Source organism: Oculina patagonica, chromosome 12, assembly GCF_052425735.1.
Source record: "Oculina patagonica isolate OP01 chromosome 12, crgOcupat, whole genome shotgun sequence".
Lineage (NCBI taxonomy): Eukaryota > Metazoa > Cnidaria > Anthozoa > Scleractinia > Oculinidae > Oculina > Oculina patagonica.
The window spans coordinates 31375324-31397587 of NC_135769.1; the positions used below are offsets into that span (position 1 = coordinate 31375324).

General features: G+C 41.9%; 1 protein-coding gene across 1 annotated transcript; it reads right to left on the reverse strand.

Moving 5' to 3' along the window:
* Positions 1-93: 93 nt before the first annotated feature.
* Positions 94-22101, reverse strand: LOC144632783 (uncharacterized). The gene is made up of 14 exons (XM_078491508.1): positions 20914-22101; positions 19132-19304; positions 17918-18061; positions 15993-17315; positions 14740-15204; positions 10070-14497; positions 9160-9401; positions 7996-8554; positions 6553-6754; positions 5186-5569; positions 4261-4437; positions 3859-4048; positions 3390-3474; positions 94-837 (listed from the first exon to the last, which is right to left on the reverse strand). The coding sequence occupies exons 1-14, from the start codon at positions 21969-21971 to the stop codon at positions 647-649; spliced, it is 9621 nt and encodes a 3206-aa protein (XP_078347634.1). The 5' UTR covers positions 21972-22101; the 3' UTR covers positions 94-646.
* Between the last annotated feature and the right edge of the window lie 163 nt (positions 22102-22264).

Here is a 22264-nt window from a genome sequence, read left to right on the forward strand (position 1 = left end):
TACAAATGAAATCGTGTCCCTGGTTTCAGTTGTACATTTAGTATTAGAACCCAATAATTGCAATAAAAGGAATCTCCAGACTAGCTGTTATTACGGTTTCTTGTTAGAAATACAAAACTAAAAATATCGTAACTTATAAAGCAAGTGCTTTGAAGTGCGTTCCGTAGTTTTTCAGATGTCATAGATTCCGTTTTCATCCTTGGTTATTTCATATTCTTTATATTATATATCAACAGTCGTCTAGCAAAACTGTTTACAAAACAAATTAGTTTAATACACGGAGGTTAACAGTACACCAGAATTCCATAACAGTTTCTAACAGTAATGTTTATTTTTTACATCATTTTCCTTCTTTATAAATATAGACGCATATCATTAATGCGTTGTCAATCTTTCTGTCCAAACTAGTTTCACGCAAGCAGGAGACTGTTATGCTTGACAAATTTCTAAAGGTTGACTGCAAAAGCTTATTGTGATAATTTTTCTAGGTCTGAGAACAACGAGATGGCCTTTTATTACAACCAATCAAAAATGCGTGTCAAGCTTCGTTAAGATTTACATAACGTAGTCGCTGGAAACTTCTGTCCAAACCTCCTTTACCAGCCTTATAGAGCTAGCGCTATAACATAGGGCAGCAGCGGTAAATTTATTTTCTGGTTTTCCAAGCACGGAGTTTCTGGACAAAGAAGCTTTCCAGTACTTCAGCACAGCGGTAGTATGGGGAGTCACGCTGGTTGAAGTAGCGGCAGTTGTCGAAAATCTTGGTAATGTCACTGACAAAGAACTCCAGCGAAGAATAGGACTTGGAATTCATACGCTCCTCAATCATGGAAAAGTCTGGTGGCAGCAAAAAACGAAATAACATTAAACAGTTGACAAATAACGTACCTTATAGTACCACATGAAATTTTCGCGGCAACTTACTTCGCGGAACTTAATTTTGAGAATTTGGAGAAGTTGTGAAACTTTTTTAAATGAAGAACCAACTTTTCTCTTTTCGCGATATCAAATCTTTTTTTTGGGAAGAGGGAAAATTCGCGTAATAATTTAACTGAAAAATTAAACTCAAAGTGAATGTTGTTTTGGTTCGTTGCCATCGTCTTATTAGTTACACCTAAATCTCCAAGATGGATTAGCATCTAGTTTTCTCTCAAGATAACAATACATAAACAAGCAAACAGGCTAAGAGAATTTAACAAATTCTCCTAACAAGTTCTAAGGTATGTTATCTGTCAACTGTTTTAATACCGTAATGATTCGATTTAGCGCCCTTCTTCCAATAAGCGCCCCCTTCCGAATAAGCGCCCCCATTCTAATAAGCGCCCCCATTCTTATACGCGCCCCTATTCTAATCAAAGTCTCTTCGAGATATCGACGTTTTTGCATGAAGTACGAGTCGAAGGTTTATCCTGTGCATTGTTCTTCGAACTTATCATTACAGTTTCTTTGTAGTTTAGTTTAACAATTTCCTATCTTCGCGGAGGAAATGCAGCCATATAATTTTGTCAAAAATGGCTCGTCCGCGCCGGGTATTTATACACATATTCCTTAACATTACACAAATAAACAGTGCAAATTTCACCGAGATCTGACAATTCTATACTTTAAAATTGCAAGGACCTTTCGGGGCAGTCGATTACGGCAGCGAAATTAGCAAATGAAACAGCAAAATATGCGTTTGACGCTTTGTTTTTGTCATTTTGTGACGCCATATCTGAATTGTTATAGGGAGACCGCTGTTCAATGTGTTCAAGGCCGTAGCGTAACGATAGCCTGCGTGGCCGGCGTTCAAAGGGGAAGGAGAAGGGGAGTTCGAGCGCGAAGTGCGAGGTGCCCTTCTCCTTCCCCTTTGAACGCCGGCCACGCAGGCTAGCGTAACGATTGCTCCACAAAAAAGCACAAAAAATACAGATATTTCCGACTACTGTCGGAGAAAACTGGCTCAAAAATGGCTTGTCCGCGCCGGGTATTTATACACATATTCCTTAACATTACACAAATAAACAGTGCAAATTTCACCGAGATCTGACAATTCTATACTTTAAAATTGCAAGGACCTTTCAAGGCAGTCGATTACGGCAGCGAAATTAGCAAATGAAACAGCAAAATATAATTGCAGCGTAAACAAACCGTTACACTCAAGCTGCGTTTTGTCTAGGCTCTGCGAGGGTCGGATATCAAGACCCAGGATTAAACAAAAGCCATATATACAGTGAATGCTTTCGAATTATATTTGAAGATGAAATAAGAAAGAATTTTGCTGTCTTTGACTGAAATTCCACTCGAACTGCGTAGATACGATCGCATGTTGTAAAGCCGATTCATGCAACATTGCTGTCATTCCCTGTCAACGCGAGGTCACGTCCCTAACGACCTAGGCTGATGACGAAATAAAGTTGCGCTTGCATGTAGCGACCAAATTTGGCCTAATTTTTAACCGCTCCTAAGCTAAAAGAAGCCCCCATCTCTTGCATTTGTTTTAACTTCAATAATATCTTTGAAAAGAGCGAGTTTTTTGGTATGGTTTATTTTTGACGTTTGTAATTTTTAAACGATGTAAATGCTAGTGATTATTTATTCGTGTTTTAGTTACGCAATCCATTGTTTGTGCGACGCTTTTTATAGATCGCCTTTCAGACACACGTGCGTTGAGATAAGAAAGCTGACATGTCACTTTTAAAATTGTTATATAACGTTTGTAAATGTGACAAGTCACGTTTTTTTCACGAGATCGCAAGTGATCACCCACAGCGGAAAGTAATCCCTTGAGAAATTAAAACAGTCCCTTGAGAAATTAAAAAAGTCCCTTGAGAGTTTACAAATATGTGGTTCCAAATTTTGTCCACTAACCCCTATTCTACGTTTTTAGCTTGTAAACAAGCAAAAACGTCGAAAAAAGCGCTCCTATTGTGGCTGACTGACCCAACTGAAGTCGTCGACATCAAAAAGATAAACTCATGAACATTCACCGTACCGTACATGTTTATATTTACTGCTAAAATGAACAATTCTTGTAAAAGTACCTGAACTTTCAACAGTTTGTTACTGTTACAGTTACTGTTATTTTTGGTTATTTTAATATATATTAAAGTTTTGTTTTGAACATTTGGTTGATTTGCAAAAAATTAAATAAGCGCCCTGTCCCGAATAAGCGCCCTGTCTCGAATAAGGGCCCTCCCTTAAGGTGCCAAAAGTAAATAAGCGCCCCGGGCGCTAAATCGAATCATTGTGGTAATGAGAAATGTATGTTGACCAGTACAGAGATATTTAAACAGTATGCTGACATCGACATTTCAATGCAGGGTTAGACTCAGTGCATGTCATTGTCAAAAAACAAAAATGCTTCCATTCCATCCAACTTCATGTCATTGATCACTGAAGTGACTCACCGATAGGATCAGTGATGACGTCATAGTACTCCGGAACTTCGTCAGCGTTCACGGGTTCAAGGAACGGCCATGCCATCTTGTGGCTCTGTGAGAGAAGAATGAACACAATCATAAACGAAGCCTATGCTACCACCAGGAAAACCGCTGATTTGATTTCCTGTTACCGATTTTCTTTAAGTACGAGAAAGGAAATCGCGATTAAAAGCAAAAACTAAACGTGTCCCTTGAGACAATCTCCTACATTAGCCGCCAACATAGATGGTTTCAAATTTGGCGAGTGTTTGCCACTAAACATCGTCTTGGGTGTAACAAAAGCATCCTAGCACGTATGACCGAAACTTGTGTGGATACAACTAATTTTGAACTGCTACCATCTGCTAAGAATTGTAACACTGCAGAATTTTTTGCTCGTGTCAAGTAAATGATAAAAAATCTAACAACTTGCTATGTGACAATCTTTCAGTCTTACCTGTAGCGAGCGAAGCAATCGTTTAAGTGAGTCGTAGTCCTTGCTGGTCAGCGGCTGCTTGCTCGCTTGAGCCTGGGACTCGGTACATCGCGGACAGGTGTAGAACTCTATACTGTCTGCCTCAGCGGCGGTAATACCAACGCATGCGCCGTGAAACCAGTCCTGGCACTTATCACAGCCGATGTAGAACCTGCAAAAATATACGATCAAACTTTTGTTCAATATTTCACTTGATAGTCATTAGTAAAATGTTCATATCAACACTGACAAAAAGAGGGGGTTAAGTGTCAAACAAATTGTGAAGCGAATTATAGGGCAGTGACGGGACTAAAATGTTCCGTATCAAGACATTTGTTACACTCAAGCAACAATTCGCTTTTCAAAGACAAAAACACTACTTACTGTCTCTCATCGTACGGCTTTCGGCACAGACAGTACAGTTCCTCCTCTTCCACTCCGCGGCGAGCCTGGGTACACTCGGCGCAGGTCCACTCGTCCATACTTTGCGCGGTTTCTGGAGAGACCTGGACACAAGCTCCATGGAACCAGTTGGCGCACATGTCACAGCCGATGTAAAATCTAAGGAGAAAAAAAATATCTTAGAAAAAATATGTTCCTTGTTTTCAACTCTTGTCATTTGCGCTAATGCAGTGGTAACTTCATAGTTTAGCTTTATTTCGACCACGCAAATCCTAACGTGACATAACCGCGGACTTAATGCGACAGAGCCTATTTACATAACATGACCTAGCCGAACGCATGAAAGGTTTTGTACCAGGCTGGCCTTATTTTCAAACAGAAGCAAAATAGCCCATTACCCCATGTTGATCTAAAAAAAAAACGTATACGGTAAAATTCCGGTTATAAGCCCTAGGCTTGTACAACTTCCTAAGGGGTTTTGGGTGGGCTTATAAACGGAGGGACATATCCGGGAGGGCTTATAAACGGAATAGTAAAAATGTTTCGAAACGAGCCACGGCAGTGTTGATCGAAATACGTTTTTAAAGTTAAAACGTCGTAGTAAAGCAACATTGAGCCCTGTTCAGTACTTTCATCCAGTAAAGGTGGGCTTATATCCCGAGGGGGTTATAACCGGATGTATTTTTTTTGTTTCCAGGTAGATGGGCCTATAACCAGGGAAAATAAGCCGGGGAGGGGGCTATAACCAGGGGAAATAAGCCGGGGAGGGGGCTATAACCAGGGGAAATAAGCCGGGGAGGGGGCTATAACCAGGGGAAATAAGCCGGGGAGGGGGCTATAACCGGAACTTTACGGTATATGAACAAAGACCAAACCTAGAAAATGAAATATAAAAACGGACGCTTACTGAGTCGGATCATAAGGCTTCTTGCAAACACAAAACAGACGTTCGTCTTCAACTTTCCTCTTCTTGGCCTTGGGTCCTTCTGGCGTACTCTGTGAGGTCCTCCTCTCTGAGCCCACGTGCTTTCTCTTGTTCTTACCGGTCTGCTGTTGAAGCTCCAGTACAAGGTCCCTCTCGAGAAGGTCCCTTTTCCTCATCATATCCCTTTTGAGTGTCTCCTTTCGCTTTTGTAGCAAAGCACCAAGTTTGTTGGCTTTCTGGCGTTCCAGTCTGAGCACCTGGTTTTCTTCCTTTGCACGTTTCTTCTCTTCCTTTTTGCGTTCAGCTTCTTCACTGCGATCAATTTTATCCAGAATGCCATCAAGGACCTTCCTACAAATGGCGATCCTATGAAATAAAAGAAGTTTAACGTTATCACTATCGCTTTTAGGGAAAAAGGGAAGACGCGGCAGCTGTCATTGAAGATTAGAGGTTCTCTGCACTAGTGCACATATATTAAAGGTACTGTGTCACGGCTGAGTTAAGTTTATCTTATTAAGCTTTGCCAAATACTTGGTATGAAACTTAATGTTTGCAAAGAAATTACTTCAATGGATCTAAATTACAAAAACATAGCTTTAATGCAACCATAGTTAATAGAGGGAAATGGTTATGAAGCCCGGCAAAGTTCTTTGTTATAGGTTTTGTTTGATTTTGGGGGTTGGCCGTGCACAAAACCTGACAAAATACAATAGGTGGTTACGTGTTCATGCAACTAACCAATAAACTTGCCATACGTAACTCAGGCATAGTGTATGAGAGCAAAACAAAAGATATGCACGGTCATGGACCTTCGAACCTAAATCTTGGCCTCTTTGTTTGCTCCTTTGATGTTTGCCGGGCTTCCTAACCATTTCCCTCTATTAACTATGATGCAACCAAATGTGTCTCCCGGGCGTTATAATTTAGAGTTACAAGGAAACGAGACAAATTTGAAAACTGTTCAGCCCAACCATATTTGAAAAACCCATATCGCAATCAGTTTGAATCTTCTTCACTTTTGGTCATCCGTACCTTCTTTTGTATTTGCTGTGTTATTGAAATGTTCCTTCACTGTTTTAAGAGGTTATTTTTTATATTTCACCGAATTTGACTGTCACTTCCCTATGCCTAAATTTGGCTGAAATCCGTGACACACTCCCTTTTAACCCAACCCAGTTTAATGGCGTTTCTCGGTTGTAAAGGAGTTGTTCTAGAATGTTGTGCAACTTTGGACATGTTGAGTTTTAAGCAAAGCCCAACAAATTCAAACCACCAGAACAACTGAGAAGAGCACCCGATTCTAGACTCACGCTACTGATCAAATCACAATAATTCAATGTTATACTTACCTGTTCAAATCTTGTCTCGACTCTATGGTCATATACTTCTTGTTGTGCAGCACAGGCACGCCCCCACCCCCCTTGCGAGATTTTGCCTTTACTGCCTGCTGCTTGACTTGCTCTTTCGACGAGTGCTTCATCCGGGATGTTGACATGGGGTTGGCTCTGATTGGAGCTGGTTTGGGTGCGGCTACCGGAGCAGGACGAGTTACTAGGACAAACAAACACAGTGTTTTAGACAGCAATAGGAAAATTTTAAACTCCGTAGCAATTTATTTATTTTATTTTATTAGCTTCGCCTTATACCTTATTCTTACTAATTTTTGCGCGTACTTAATTTCGCGAAAATTCGAGAGCCGAATTTCGCGAGTATTAATTTTCGCGATTGCAAGAAAAAGTAGAGGAAAAATGTATTAAATGTCGCGATTTTGTCAGTCAGTGTTTTATGGATCAGTTGTCAAAGACTAAGGGACCACTGGAAATACACAAAGGTCTGGCTCGATGTAACTACAAGGAGCCTGCAAACGGAAATTTTAGTGACTGTACTAAAGAGGTTTTGAACTAATTTACAAGCCCGAAAGTAATCAGAGGAAGGGGGAAAGAAAAAAAAAAAAAGGAAAAATATTTTTAAAGGTATATATTTTGATTTCCAAATTTTTTTTTTTTTTTTTTTTTTTTATAAAATATATTATTTTTTTTTTGGTTTTTAATTTTCGCGCAATTTTTTTTTCGCCGCCTTTTTTTTTTTTTTTTTTTTTTAAAACGAAAAAAGTAAGAATAAGGTAAATAACACATACTACTAACAGTAAACTCAAGGCAGGGAACCCGCAACAGCAGGGCCAATTACTGCGGGCCCCTACTAAGCTCCAGGCTCTCTTCGGGATGCAAAAATAAACGATCAAGCTTTTGCTAAATATTGTTCACGGGCTGCATAAATCAGACTTCTTTTTCCGCTCCAACGAAGGGCTCACGCTCAAAACGCCGCCGTTCCAAATTCACTAGGACGGTTAACCTAGTAACCGTTATCAACTTCAAGTTAACAGTTTGCTAAATGTTTCCCATGCCCGCTAACGCAGCGCAACAGTTTCTTTAGAAACTAATGGCTTTACTTTTTGTTTTGTTTGTTTACTCTGCGCCAACCGAATTAAAACAAGCGTCAGTTTTGACCATACCCTTTTAGTGCAAAAGCCAAATTTATCGAGACTCGTGATAATAATCCACACCATTACAAACAAATTATATACAATTTTTGAAGGGTACAGAAACGGCAACTAAAACAAGCTCACAATTAAAGCAACAGTAAATGAGCGACTAGCAATGTTTCGTTTCAAAACTTGCTTCCACTTGCAGCTGAACTTATCCGCATCTTACCAAAGCTTTGACACTTTAAAAAAATCAGGCGCAGTGGCATGTTTAAAACGATCGTAATTACCAATCATGTAGATATAATACCTGTGTTAGCAGTATACCCGCTTGGGGCAGCAGTACGTGAGATCTGATTAGGTACTGCAGGTGTGTAAACACGCTGGGTGACCTGTGGTTTTGGCTGTAACCGCTGGACAAACGGCGTCGACGTGGACGCTGTGCTCACCATGGTCCGCGGTACAATCTGCGTCCGCATCTGTGGGGTCAACCCCACGGTTTGAACCCCTGGGAGCTTAGTAGGCACCACGGGGCGTACGACGGGTAGCGTTCGACGTACCCCTAGGGGTAAAGGGGGAGCGACAGTTTGCTTGACAGTGACGGGTGGGTTGACAACATTGGGTTTGTAGGCAACTCCTCTTCTCTGCTGAGTCTTGATGGCATTCTGAACTTTTTTCTTGTTCAACTTCAGCAGATGTTGTTGTTGTTGTCGAGCTTGTTGTTCTTGCTGTTTCCGCTGAAGCGCGGCGGCGCGTAGCTCCGCTGCCCGGCGTAGCGCTTCTTCTTGTTCCTTCTTTTCTCGTGCCAGGGCCCTTTCACGCTCGATCCGCTCGTGATACTGGCGAATCTCCCAAAGCTCAAGCTTTGCCTGTATAACAGAGGACAAAACACAGAAACCCAGTTGGTGAGCCTTATTAGGATGGTTAGCAGGCTAGAAGTTAACTGGTATAAGTTTTTTGGGCGGGGGGCTTTTAAGGGAAGCTTGTTTACAGAATTGAACGTACGTTGATCGCTATCAGCATTTCACCTCCCGCCTCTCTACACAAAACATTCTGCGTGGAAACAGTCCTGCAATGTGTTAGATCACCATCCGATGTAGAAACAATTGCTCTAAAAAGAGGCATTGTCATAACATGAATATACCTCAACTTGACAATGAACTCAAATCAAGCAGTGAATCGATATTATGTCTACGTCCTAATTTTGAATCATTTTAAATAAAACAGTGCCAAAATAAATCGTGTTCTTTCTCTATTTTGTAGTCTGAATCTTGAAAGCGCTCTCAAATTAGGGTGATGAGTTTTGATCGCTACAATATTGACATCGATGCGTTGCACAACTGCGTCACATTTCAGACATCGTCTACAGGATGGGGTTTCCAATCGACACGGTTTCATGACCTCGAAACCGCATCGAAAGCAACGCGGTAACAAATTAAACTGTGTCCGTGTAAACAGTGCCTCAGTTACTTACCTCAGGGTACCAAGCCTCCATGATGCGCGGACCAGACGGCGCCAGTGTTTCGTCGTCATCATCAGGCTGTAGAACTATCTTAGGCCTCAGGGTCCGACCTCTCTTGCTCTTAGTGGGAGCCGGTCGAGGCGGTTCTACCACGGGCTTGCTTAGCGTGCGGATTATCTTCCGTACGAGGTATTTACAACGGAGTCCATCCAAAGAAACAAATTTCCTGTCTGTTATTTCTGTTGTTGTTGTGCCTTGAGGGAAAGATAACGTGGTCAATAAGCGCTTGTTACATAAAACGTAATTAGGGTTTGAAGGCAATAGCTAGTTCAATGCTTCCTTTGATGCTAAAAGGGTTAAAGTTTCTGAATCGTTTCAAGAAACAAGTGCGCAATTCGATTTACTACATATGTTACAGACAACAATTGGCGGACTAAACAATTCTCGAATACAAAAGACACGAGAAACAATTCAGCGACTAAAATAGGATACTGCACAGTAACTTGCTGTCCCTTCTGAAAAGTCTATGTCGCTTTAAAACAAATTTAAGGAGGTGAGTTTTGAGAAAATAACTCCAAATCTTTGCTAAATTCCCTTGGCTTGAAAACAGACAATTTTAGAAGAAGTTGCTCCCTATCGAGAGTTGTGTTTCTACCGAACAAAACAAAAACGTCCTCCAGTTGTCCACATGTTTATATGTCAAACAAGTGGATGACAAAAACGTCGTGGCTACGAAAATGTTTGTAGGGCTGTTTCAAAATATTGCAAGTACCTTTTTTGTAAGCGTTGCAAGTGCGTTCATACCAAAACGTTTCACCATATCTTTTAGAACTCTATGCGCACAGAACGTTTTTTATCCTTTAAAAATAAAGGCGCAAAATGAGTTCTCTGTTTTCTATAAGTTTCCGAAACCAACACTCACCCGAGCTTGTGTAGACAGTGTTGCTGTTCCCTCGCGGTGGCCTCACATTCATCTCCTCCCATTTTAAACAAGATTGAAGAATCCTAAGTTGAAGTCCTGCACCGCCAAGCGTCTTCAAACTCTGAGTACGATACCGCCACGCTACCTTGAACGAAGGACGAGGAATTCCTGCAGGCCAATTAACTCCTACCGCACGAGACGCGTACGTGTATCCAGTCACCTCCTTCATTCCAGCTTTCCTTCCGAGTTTTCTACGTTCATGCTTTGGTAGCGCAAACACACTTTTCACCGAATGACGCAACGGCCACTTGGCAAGCCTTCGATTTAACAGTGCACGAGGATCTTTAATGAGTGGTTCTAGCGATGGGAACTTTTCTTCCTTGAGGGGTTTCGTTTCTACTTTTGGTTTTATGGCAACTTGAGGCTTGGCCTGTGCGACTTGTTGTTGTGGTCTCTGCACAGTAATGGCAGCACCTGGCGTTTTGATGCCGACTGTCTTCTGAACAGACGTTCCTGGATTCTGTTGTAAGGCTGCCCCTGACACCTGTACTGTAATCGTCTTAGGGACTCCTGCCCCCATCGGAGACGCCTGCTGGGCAAGAGCAGCTAGCTGCGAGCCCTGCAGGGTGATGGACCTACCATCTGGGGTAACGAGCCGAATGAGCTGTGATGCTCCAATGGTTGCACCAGATGTTGGAATGCTCGCAACTAAAGCAGCTATACTGTTCACTGGAGCTACACCAGACTGCCCTGAGGCAGCAGGCTGAGTGTTCACTCTTACTACATTCGAGCCCTGTACACCCGTGCTTAGAACGGGTGGTCTTGGAGAAGGAAGTATTGGCTTGGGGCCTATTGGAACATACTGGGTTGTCTGCCCTTGGGGTCGAGCAGGAATCCCTGGTTTCTGTGGAGCAATGCCTCTAGTGACTGCTGTGGACAACACTGCGGGTGATCCACTTACTTTGGCCGCTATCGTCTGCGCTAATGGAACCACAGGAGAGCCTCCTATCACTACCCCTTGAGAACCTGTGGCAACTACTCGAGGGCTTGCCAAAGCTGCAGAAGATGGAACAACTGCCACTGCAGGCTGTGTACCTATTGCGGCTGTTGTGTTGACGGTAACTGTAGTCGCCAAAGTTATGGCTGCTGCTGTGGTGGAAGCTGTTGATGGAGACTGACCCATAGTGGTAACAGCACTCTTCACTTGTCCAGATGGTTGTGCTGTTGACTGAGATGGAAACGTTGTTGGTACAGCAGTGGGTGCTGCAGACGGCAATGTACTGCTGAGTGGAGTTGAATTGCCTGCGAAATGAGACTTTGCAGCATCAGTTGTAGTTATACCAAGTGAAGGCGTTGTAGAGACTGCAGATGAGATGGTTGTTGAACACGTTTGGGTCGTGGCAATGCTTGACAAGCTCTCACTATTCGTCTTGGTTTCAGCTCCTCCTAATACTGGAGCTGCCTCACTAGTTGATGCCATAGAAGAGGCTGTCCCTTCTGTTGATGTAGAGACTTGTGAACTTGAGCTTGCATTCAAATCAATACTGGTCTGAGGTGTGGTAGCTGCACCAGGACTTTGTTTAGGCGACACTGTAGTGACATCAACATCCATGGGTTGCTCTGTCTGATGAACACTTTTAAGAGGCGATGTCACTGCACTGGGGCTTTGCGGAGGTGACAATGTGATGACGTCAATTTCCATAAGTTCCTCTGTAGGATTTTGGCTTGTTTCAGGAGTAACAGTGGCAGGCTTTAATGAACTGGAGTCGCTCAGATCTTTGCTGTCCACTGACTGTGAAACTTGGGCCTCCGAAGAACCATCACTGCTCTCATCCACCACAGTGGAGTAACGATCAACGCACTTTGTGGTGACCTCATTTCTTGTTTCATTTGCATTGCTGTCTTCAAAATTCGCTGAGCTCTGTTCGTCTCTGCAGGGGCTATCACCCTTATGTGGAGATGAAGGGGCAAATTCAGTAGCTTCTGCTGGTACTGAGCAAGACGTTTTAGCGCTACTTTCAGTTTTTTCATCTTCTGAAGTAGAAGTCGAGACAGTGCTTTTTATATCATCCGACAAAGCCACTTCATCGTGGTTACAAATGTCTTCCGATTTAAAGATGTCCAAAGTGCTAGAATCTGATTGCTCAGTGCATTTAGACTCGTCGCATTTGACACTTTTCTCAATTGTCAAGTTATCATTTGAAGTAATACTAACATCCTTCATCACTAGGTTGTCTTTGACCTTTTCGCCTGAATCCAAACTATCGATCAAAAAAGACGTTTGAGCAAAATGGTCGCTGTCTTTATTTCCAGACTCCACAGATACATCTACTTCTGCCTTGCCCTCTCTTAGATCATTTCTCACTGTTAAACACTCATTCACCAGCGAGTCTTCAGTTTGACCAATTGGTAACACGTCGGTATCTGGAACAACTATCTTTTTACTTGAAGAATCAACACATTTGTTCTCCAGAGATTTAAATTCCTTCTCACTTTCTTCCATTTGTACAACAGTTGAGACCTCTTTTGACATCAAAAGTGGATGTCTTTTTTGGCTGTCAGGCAAAACATCGCTACTTGGACAAATAATTTTGCTATTTGAACAATGTTCGTCACCTGTTTTATCTTGATCACTATTCAAAGCCTTGTTCTCTAGAGATTGCAATTCCTTCGTAGGTCCTTCCATCTGTTCATCTCTTGAGACAAAGGGCTCCTTTGACTTAAAAGATGGCTGTTCTTGAACATCAGAGTTCTCAAAAACATCCAAATCACTTGGAGCTTCAATTGACTCTACTTCATTGTCTTTAGGATGATCTATTTCTTCATGGTCATGATTTAACATGGGTACATCTGACGAGTCTGTTAATGCTTCTTCAGGTTTTCCTAATATTTCTCCTTTGGTGGTGGTAGATGGTTGATTTTTTAAGGGTGAAGATTTATCTTTTACTGGAGATTGCTCTGCAATATCCAACTCTTGCGACAATTTGTGTTCACTTTCACACGTAATTACTTCCGAATTGCCTTTTAATGAGGTACTTATCAAATCTTCTGTAAGTGGTAGAACATCTGCGGATAAGGAATTCTCCTGTTTCATATCATGTAGTAACTCATCCTTAACACTTGTAACTTCATTCGAAGACACACCAGAACCTACAGTAACTTCATTCTTTTGTACACAGTTTGAATTGAGGTCATTAACTTGACTTGCAGGAAGGTGGACACAAGGTGACGGACCTTTTGTAAGACAAGGGTCGCAAGGGGAAGATTCGTGAGCAACTGTAGATTCAGCCAAGTTTTGTTCAGCAAGAGATTCAGATTTACTATTGGTAACAGTTAATAAACTTGATACTGATAAACTGGTAGAAACTTCTTCTTCGTTTTTCTGACTTGAGAGGGGTGACAACACTAGTGTCTTACTAACATCGCTGGTGATCTCTGCAGGAGAAGGAATGTGTAATGACTGGGAATCATCTGCTTTGTTCAAGTCAGAGCTCCCTAAGGCTTTTACTTCATCACCAACAGTATAACCAGGCATGACTGTCACAGTTTCAGATTTACTCTCAACTTGAAGTAAATGATCATGATTTTCAACAAAGTCTGTAGCTAAAGAAACAGCAGAAAAGTTTGAAGGGACCAAGGTTGCTGATGAATTTGGAAGAGGAGGTGGACTACTAACAGTTGAAACTGAAGATGCTGCAACTGGTAATTCAGTAGATCCACTATCTGATGGTGCTGAAGATGATGGTAGAGCTGACGATTTACTTGCAGAATGGTCACTGTTTAGGACTAAACTGGAGTAAGTTGAGGTGTCCTTTTCAATTGATGAAAAATTATCAGAAGAACTTGATGCAGCAACCAATTGAGTGGATAAAGCTGTAGTTGAAGAGATCTGCACTTCTGGGCCAGACAGTGTTGTGTTTATTGACGGTACTTGAGAAGATGTAGACACTGTTGCAACGGACGATGATACTGGGTGATCTGTTGCTGTTGAGACTGAAGCTGATGGATTAACAGATGACTGAAGAGAAGAAGTTGTAGGACTAACGACATTAGAAAGAGTTGAAGGAGTAGTTGTGGTTAAAACGCCAGTGGCTGTCACTGAAGTACCAGAACAAGAAGTGGTTAAAGTAGAAGTGGGTGCCGTTGTCTGTGTTAATACAACACTTTGTTCAGATGATTGTGATGTTGTTGAAGTTGCACTTTGAGTTACGACGGGCGTTTGTGCTGGCACAGCAGTGGTAGTACTTGTTGCAGTAGTTTGGACCAAACTTTCATATTGAGGTAACACTGCAGATGTTATTGCAGCAGCTAATGTTGGAACTGTGACGGACGTCTGCACTGCTGCAGAAGATGCAGCAGTTGTTGCAGTGGTTTCTACCATCTGAGAGGTTGCGCATTGACCCAAGGTTGTAGACGATGAAGTAGCTGCAGGCATTTGAACTGGTGTAGTCGATGAATTAGCTACAGATGATTGAACTGGTGCAGAAGTCACAGTGCTTGCGTAGTTTGTTTTTGTGCAGTAGTTTGTGCCATCTGAGAAGTTGCTGATTGTCCCAAGGTTGTGGACGATGAGGAAGCAGCTGAAGATGTTTGAACTGGTGTAGAAGTAGCAATGGTGGATGCAGTAGTTTGTACTAATTGAGAGGCTGCTGATTGCCCTAAGGTTGTAGTCGATGAAGTAGCTACAGATGATTGAACTGGTGCGGAAGTCACAGTGCTTGCTGCAGTAGTTTGTACCAATTGAGCAGTTGCTGACTGCCCCAAGGTTGTAGATGATGAAGTAGCTGTAGATGTTTGAACTGGTGCAGAAGTAGCAATGCTTGTTACAGCAGTCTGAGCAGCTTGAGTCAAAGGTGTAGTTTGAAGAGAGGCTTTTTGTGCAGCTAACCTGGCAGCTTTCTCTGCTTCTTTTTTAATTGCTTCCTTTCTCTTTGCCTCTTTTAACGCTGAGATCTTATTAGTAGTGTCCAAAAGTTTTCTCTTTTTGTTGACAAAAGTGTCCATTTCATACCTAGGGCGTTTCCTTTTCCGAAGCTGAAGACCACTTGTCCAGACCCATCCACCTCCACCAAACAGCCTGTACTCTTCACCTTTCTGTTTCCAAACTTGGTGGTGAGGTATCCACGTATAATTAACTGGTTTTAAAAAAATCAACATTAGTTTTATGGGATGATGTTTGAAAGCCTGCAACATGATTGAAATCTAACTAAAAATCTCAAAACTTAGTTGACATTTGCAAAATTTAGTTAAGCATATCAATGTCTAGATGGCATGCAATCAACTAGTAACCAGTAAAACCTACACCCTTCTGCTCCAGCTATACAACCTTACTAAATACATTTTGAACTTTTCCAGTCCGGGTCCTAGGCCTCAATGAAGCCAGATCTGATGAGTAATTAGTTTCAGTGCTGAACTCTGATTTACAAGCATGTAGTGACTAGGAGGATTTTATTTCCCCTGAATGGGGAAATAAGATTTGGGACACCGGAACTGGGAATCAAAAAATGGGAATGGAGCTGTGATTTCGAAAAAAATAGGATGGTAAATGGGAGTTAAACAAAATTTGGGCTGGGGAATGTGATGACACCCCCCCCCCCCCCCTTCCAGGACCCTACCTTATTATAGGAAATTAACGATAAATGTTATTAACGCGAATTTCAAAAATTCGCGTTAATTTTATGTATGTTAACTTTTTTACTATAAGCATTTCACCAGAACTTTTCCTAAATTCGCGTTAATTTTATTACGCGTAAATTTTGTTCGCGTTGTTAAAATGCCTCGTTATATTCCTATAATAAGGTAATTACAGTGTAGGCAATTGTGACTCCTCCATGCAATTTTAATTGACATTAAGGTAACATGACCACCAACTGCAAAAAAAGAAGAAGAAAGAGTTATGAAAAGCAAAATGATGGCTACACACCAAATCCTTTGTGTTCTAGTTCAGGTTCCTCTTCTTCCTCCTTGTGTTCTTTCTTCTTGGTCCCTCCCTGACGAGCCTCAGACATGACCCGATGTAGCTCCACGTGACCGACTGCATCATTCCATACCGGCAGATAGCAGATTGGCCTTATGGAACTTTCCAGAAATGACAATGCCGCAGCAAATTCTTGAGGCGTCTTGGACAAATGAACTGCTTTTACCCAAGTGGAGCGCTGAACTGGCCACGAAGGATGCATGAAGGAGGTAGCAATGGAATTCTCAAGACCAACTATTGAAAATCGCAAAGTGTTCAGGATGACGTCCTTACTTCCACACACCTCTCCATGCCACTTAAACTCATTGAGGCTAAATTTGTGAGAGACACTACGCTTCTTATCTCGTTGTTCTAACTGCTGTTGCTTGGTTAATGCCAAGGGATTGCTTGTAAACTGATTGGTATAGGAAGAGTAGTTTGCTTCTGAGCCAAGCCTAAATACAGGTTCTTCTACAGCTGGTTTTGCTGCAGGCCCTGAACTTCCTGCTGGACTTGTTTGCACAGCATCAAGTTTACCATGACTAACAGCAGCACTGGAGGGGACAGCAACAGCAGGCTTGCTATCCTTTGCTTCTGATGTACTACTGGCTGACAAACCAATGCTGCTTTTTGCTAATGAAGGCAGTTCAGTCTTACTAGTGCTGCTAGCTTGGGTGCTTATTCCATTCTGGCTAACACTAATCTTAGGTTCAACAACCTCATTTTTTGATGAGCTATTTTCGACTGTTGGTTTGTCTAACAAAGTGCCATCCTTAGATACATTAGTGGAATCTTGACCTTCATTTTTGATCTTGCTTTCAACGTCTTGCTTGCTTTCACTTGGCATTTGGTGTTCTTTGCCAGATTCCTCAGCAGAACAAGACATCTCTGCACTTCCTTCTTCTTCTCTCTTTGATGTCACTTGAGCAGAATCTTTGCCTTGTGATTCTTCCTTGACCAAACCATCATCTAGACTTGAAGCAGGTAATGTTGCATTGGTATCTCCACCAGTGGAACCAACAATCTTCACATCTTCATCTGTTTCCATAGGTTGTACTGTAACAGGCCTTTTTCTATAATAAGGACTGTCTTGGCCTGCAGCTCTCCTATCTCTCAGGACCATTTGTTTGTCTGAACTAGGACTGTTATTTTCAACCTGTGGCCTTGTCACTATCTTTTTCACTTCATTGTCAGGGACAAATGTAAGAATGGCAGAAGATGGGATGGGCTTAGATGAAGAAGGCACGCCACTGTCTACTTCTGGAACATTGGTTTTTTTTTGTGGTGCCACTGGAATTAAAACAAGACAAACACTTAATTTTACAAATTTTGAAGTACCATTTTTCATGATTCTTAATTGTTATGATTTCAAAGGATTTGTAGAAACTCATACTCCAGGAGCAGGGTTTGATATTAGCACTTGCCCACTTGCTAATAAGAGTCAAGCATTCCAGGTTCAAGCCCTGGTCTGGAGTTGTTCTTGGGTCAGACACTTAACTCCCACAGTCCCTCTCTCAAACCAGGATTGTGAATGGGGACAAGCAAACTGTTAGCCATGGCAACCTCATAAACTGCCGGGATGTAGGGAGCCAGGCAGCTCATCGGTGGCACCAGGTAACATCAGTTTTTTTTGAGCATGAATGGACCAAAAGCATTTCTCCCCCCCCTCCCCCACCCCCTTAGATTTTGCCAGTTTGCCCTTGCAGGTTGGAGAGGGGCACTGTGGAGTAAAGGACTGTGAGGACAGTACCATCACCCTGGCAAGAGCTCAAACTAGTCCTATCATTTACAGAATTAAGCACAATAACTTTTGTGAAAATTTGAATAAACCTAAATTTCAATATGTTCAACTTGAGAGGATTGCAGAAAGATAAAAGCAGAATTGTTCTTACCAACATTGGGTTTTTCCTCTGACAAGTCCATCTCATTGTCATCTTCTTGGTCTTTTTCTACTTTAACTGGCGAAGGGGTCACAATTTCTTCTTTTGCTTTCACGAGCCTTGGTCTTCTTTTTGTAAGACCAGACAGAAGGTTTCCTAGAGATCAACTTATCGTTAATTTGAGTTTGTTTGAGTAACATCAGTAATAAATCTACATGTTCCGTAATGACAAAGCAGTTTTACCAACTGGTTAGAATTTCAGAAAATTTTAACATTTGCTATTACATGTAAAACATAAGCAGGTGTATCACTGCCTTAACGAACCTCTTCAAATAACCAACCACTTCACAGATGAGTGAGTGATACTTTGTTTACCCTCGGATTGTAGAGAGCTTTTAACAAGCTAATATCTCTGAGCATCAACAGTACAACGGCAAATGGGCAAAGACCAGACCACAACACGGGAACGCGCCCACTCTTTACGATAAGTGTGTGGGCTTTACGTCCCCGCTGACCATACCATAAGATGAGGAGACAGGGCCAGAATATCTAACCATTTGCAGTTGTATTACAAAGGCAGCATATTCTCCTCAGACCCTGAGTGTTGGTCCGGTCTGGGACCGAACCCAAGACCTCCCGCACGGTAGTCCGGCACTCTACCAACTGAGCTAACCGGTCGACACAAAGCATTCTGCTTATTACCACCCCAAGCCCTCCCTGGAACAACCCATGGCCTTATATTTTAGCAAATGAATATACCATGCATTTTTACTGGTTATCAGTTTAATTAATCATGAGGAAATAGTAAGAGGCAGTAGGAGGCATGTAATTTTACATTGTACTGTGCAGTTTACCAGTACAGTACAAAGGTTTTGTATCCGGATTAATTTTGAAACAGGCAAAAAGGCAACTCAGAAAAGACAAACTAAGAACCGTATACAAACTTGTCTGGGGTTTCATATCATTGTATTTAGAGAGTTCTATACAAACATGCCTCCGGCCTCAAAAGAGTCCTCATGGGCCCGATGAGGATAAGTAATACAAACATGCCTAATACTTTGCAGAACCAAAATCCCCTCGAATCATGATCTTCAACCAACTTTGAAATACAAAATTCCTTCTGATCACAAGACTTCCAAAAATAAGCCCACCAAAATAGAATTTTGAATCACAATAAACCAAGGGCTGATTTTAGGAGTTTTATGGTGACTTTTTTATAGCCATACCCCTTGCAGCCTCTGTAAGAGCTTCTGTTATTTCCATGTGCTTGACCATGGTCTTGTACTTTGCTTTTAGTGCAGACAGCAGTCTCCTCTCCTTGCCATCCTCTTCCAAACTACTAATCAATTCATCCAAATGAGCCTTGCAGCTGTAATACAATGTCTCGTCACTTCCTTCCCTGTTGAGAAAAGAGTTTAAGTTAAGACAATTATGCTGCAATGGTGATGAAAAGATAATTAGCCACAGCCTATCTGAATTAAGCAATGTTTCAAAGTGAGGTAATGTCAAGTCTGTGTTCAAGCCTAGAGTCCCATCAGGCTAGGGCTCATCCCGGTTTCCGAGCATTTACCCACCAGGAGTATTTTTACTCTTGCATGGATGCGATGCTTCTCCCAGCATTTAATTTGCCACTACAGTCGAACCTCAATTATCCGGACTCGTTGGGACTAGGCTAAATAATCCGGATAATCGAGAGTCCGGATAATCGACAGTATGAATATTTATGAGCCAAAAATACACCCAGGGCATCTGAATGGATGCGGTGGTACGGATCCGCATAGTTCGCTAACTTCTACATTTTCGGCACATTTTTCCACAGTAAACAGAAGAAAAAAGCGAAAGTTGCTTCATAACAGCGATAAATCAGCTGTTAACCACCCTCACAAACAAAAGTTCCGAAGACATTGATTATTTTGAGGTAGTTTTTCTCCGAAAAAGGCGATGAAAACACGTCGATTCGTTCGCAAACAATTTTGAACCTCCAGGCATTCCATGCGTCTTTTCGCAATGGGCCTGGTGACTAGACGTGGTGCAAACACGCGGTGTCGACTAATCGAACTTTCTACGATGTTTTTCACTTCATAGAAGGATTTAAACATTTTGAATTTTGCCATTTTGCCTTGTACAAGTGAGCACAGACAGAAAGCAAATTTATTTGTGTGAATGTTTTTATGGCTAGTGGAAACTCAATAAGGAAGTTGCCTGCCGAGGTATTAAATGTTGTTCAATTGGAAACTACACATCAGAGGTTTTCCAGTGTTTTTTGACAGGTAAACCACCTTGAAATATAAAGGTTTAACTCCTCGTAGAACTTAGTTATATCTGGTCTTGAGTGTGACTTATTAATATTCATGAAAAAATTGGGACCAGAGAAGGAAGTCCGGATAATCGAGAAATCCGGATAATCGAGGTCCGGATAATCGAGGTTCGACTGTACCTGTTTATACACCTGGGTAGAGAGAGACACTATGAGAGTAAAGTGTCTTGCCAAAGAACAAATGCAGTGAGTAAATGGCCAGAGCTAATTACTCTTACCAGTTAAAACAGATGCCACCACCTTGTTTCCCATTGGAGGGGGGTAATCTGACAATGAATGGCTAAAATATTGGAAAATATGAAAATCCATGCAAGAATGAAAACTATCCTTGCACGGATAAAGAAAGAAATATAAGTTAACATAACCAGGCAGCAATTCTTACCAACTACCAACACGTAATTAGACCCCTTATTATGTGTTGGTAATTGGGTTCGGGGGTAAAAAAGAAGTTATCCATGTGCAGCAAAACTTGGACTGTCTTGCAAAAAATAAATTGAAAAAAAAAAACAAAAGGGAAAAATAAATCTTGACAATCAACATAACTGTGCTCACTTTGTAAAAAATACCTACGAAAAATGTTTGCGGCTATCAAGTTGGTGTACGATTATTCAACCAGATGGGCAAATCTAAGGCAACTCAAATAATGTGATTATAATAAATTGGTTCATCCTCCATCTTGGATAATACTTACACAAACAAACGTCTGGCTAAAAACCAGTACTTTCTCTCTTCCCTGTCCACCCCTAAAGGGGCGTTTCTTAACCATCCATCCCTGTTCCAATCAGGTAGGCAGTCTGTGACACCTTTGAGTTGGTGGGCCTCGCATACGGGACATAGCCAATCGCCATCGGGAACCACTTCTAACGGCGGTTTGAGGCAGTGAAGATGGTAAACGGCAGGACAGTTTTCACAGCACAGTAAATCGCCCATTTTACAGCAGTTTCGACAGTGATCTTCCGATTCAACCATTCCTTCGTTCATTATGTCGTACCTGACTGAATTGGAGGCGAGAAACTGGTCACAAAGTCGCTGCAAAACCTTCAATCTGTTCTTGACCGTTGTGAAAGGAAATGGACTTTTATTGTCGTTCCCGCTGACAGCCGAAACAATGTCACCGAATTCGCTTTTATCCGAAGAGATGTAGCTTCGAATGTGTTCTGGCCAAGTAAAGTCGCCTAAGAAGTAGGTGAGAATGTTGAAGCTGTCTTTCTCATCGCTTGCTGCAAATGTCAATCCGCTTGCATCGTCCTCCGAGAGCAGAAATCGCAGCAAGGCGATGTGTATTTGTGCAAGCAATGAAGATTGTTCCGGGGTCTGTAGAGCCCCGCAAAAGTCTTCAAACCTAAACGGGGACAACCGTATAATCCGACTAAAATGTCTTAAAACCTCGTAAATCCCTAAAGCTTGCAGAATATTCTCCGGCTCGAGTAAGAGATCGTCGGACGAGGGCGGCAAGTCGAGAGGTGAGACCACTTTCAGGGGCTCTACATAACGAATTTTCGAGCTTGTGACGTTTGAAATTGAAGAACCATGGCTAGAAATTGAATCATTGTCACTATCAGAATTCGACGAGTCCATTCCGTAGTATCGCCGCGGCGTTGCCGTACTAGAACCTCGAGTTTTAATGGCCATTGGAGATGAGACACGCGGACTGCTCTGTCCGCCATGTTGGTTGATTGCACTCGTGACATTTGGCGTTTTCGAGCTTTGAGCCTGGTTTTTAGGTGGCCGTCCCCTTCCTCTCTTCATTTCATCGATTTAATCTACAGATTGAGGCTAGAGCACGTGAAATAAAGTGCATTTAGCTCTCCCCCTTTGCTTTCACCGGTATATTCCTCTCTTTCTTCTCACTTCACTTTTCAGAAGCCACATTTTTTCTTCGCGGGGAAAGAACACTTCTGTGATCACGTGACCCACCCAAAATGCATCATGCATAACTTAGACATTTTCAGAAATGTTTGAATAAAGAATTATAAAAATAATTTAGGCTTATTTTACGAAATAAATAAACCAGTTAAAAAACTTTAGCAACTGGAAAAGAT

What these genes read in the sequence shown, in the direction of transcription:
- LOC144632783 (XM_078491508.1), bottom strand. Translation starts at nt 21,971, where the DNA reads ATGAAGAGAGGAAGGGGACGGCCACCTAAAAACCAGGCTCAAAGCTCG. An exon ending in TTAGCCAGACGTTTGTTTGT is followed by an intron (nt 19,305 to 20,913) that starts GTAAGTATTATC and finishes TTTTCTCAACAG; the next exon opens with GGAAGGAAGTGACGAGACAT. An exon ending in CGTCATCACTGATCCTATCG is followed by an intron (nt 838 to 3,389) that starts GTGAGTCACTTC and finishes TGCTGCCACCAG; the next exon opens with ACTTTTCCATGATTGAGGAG.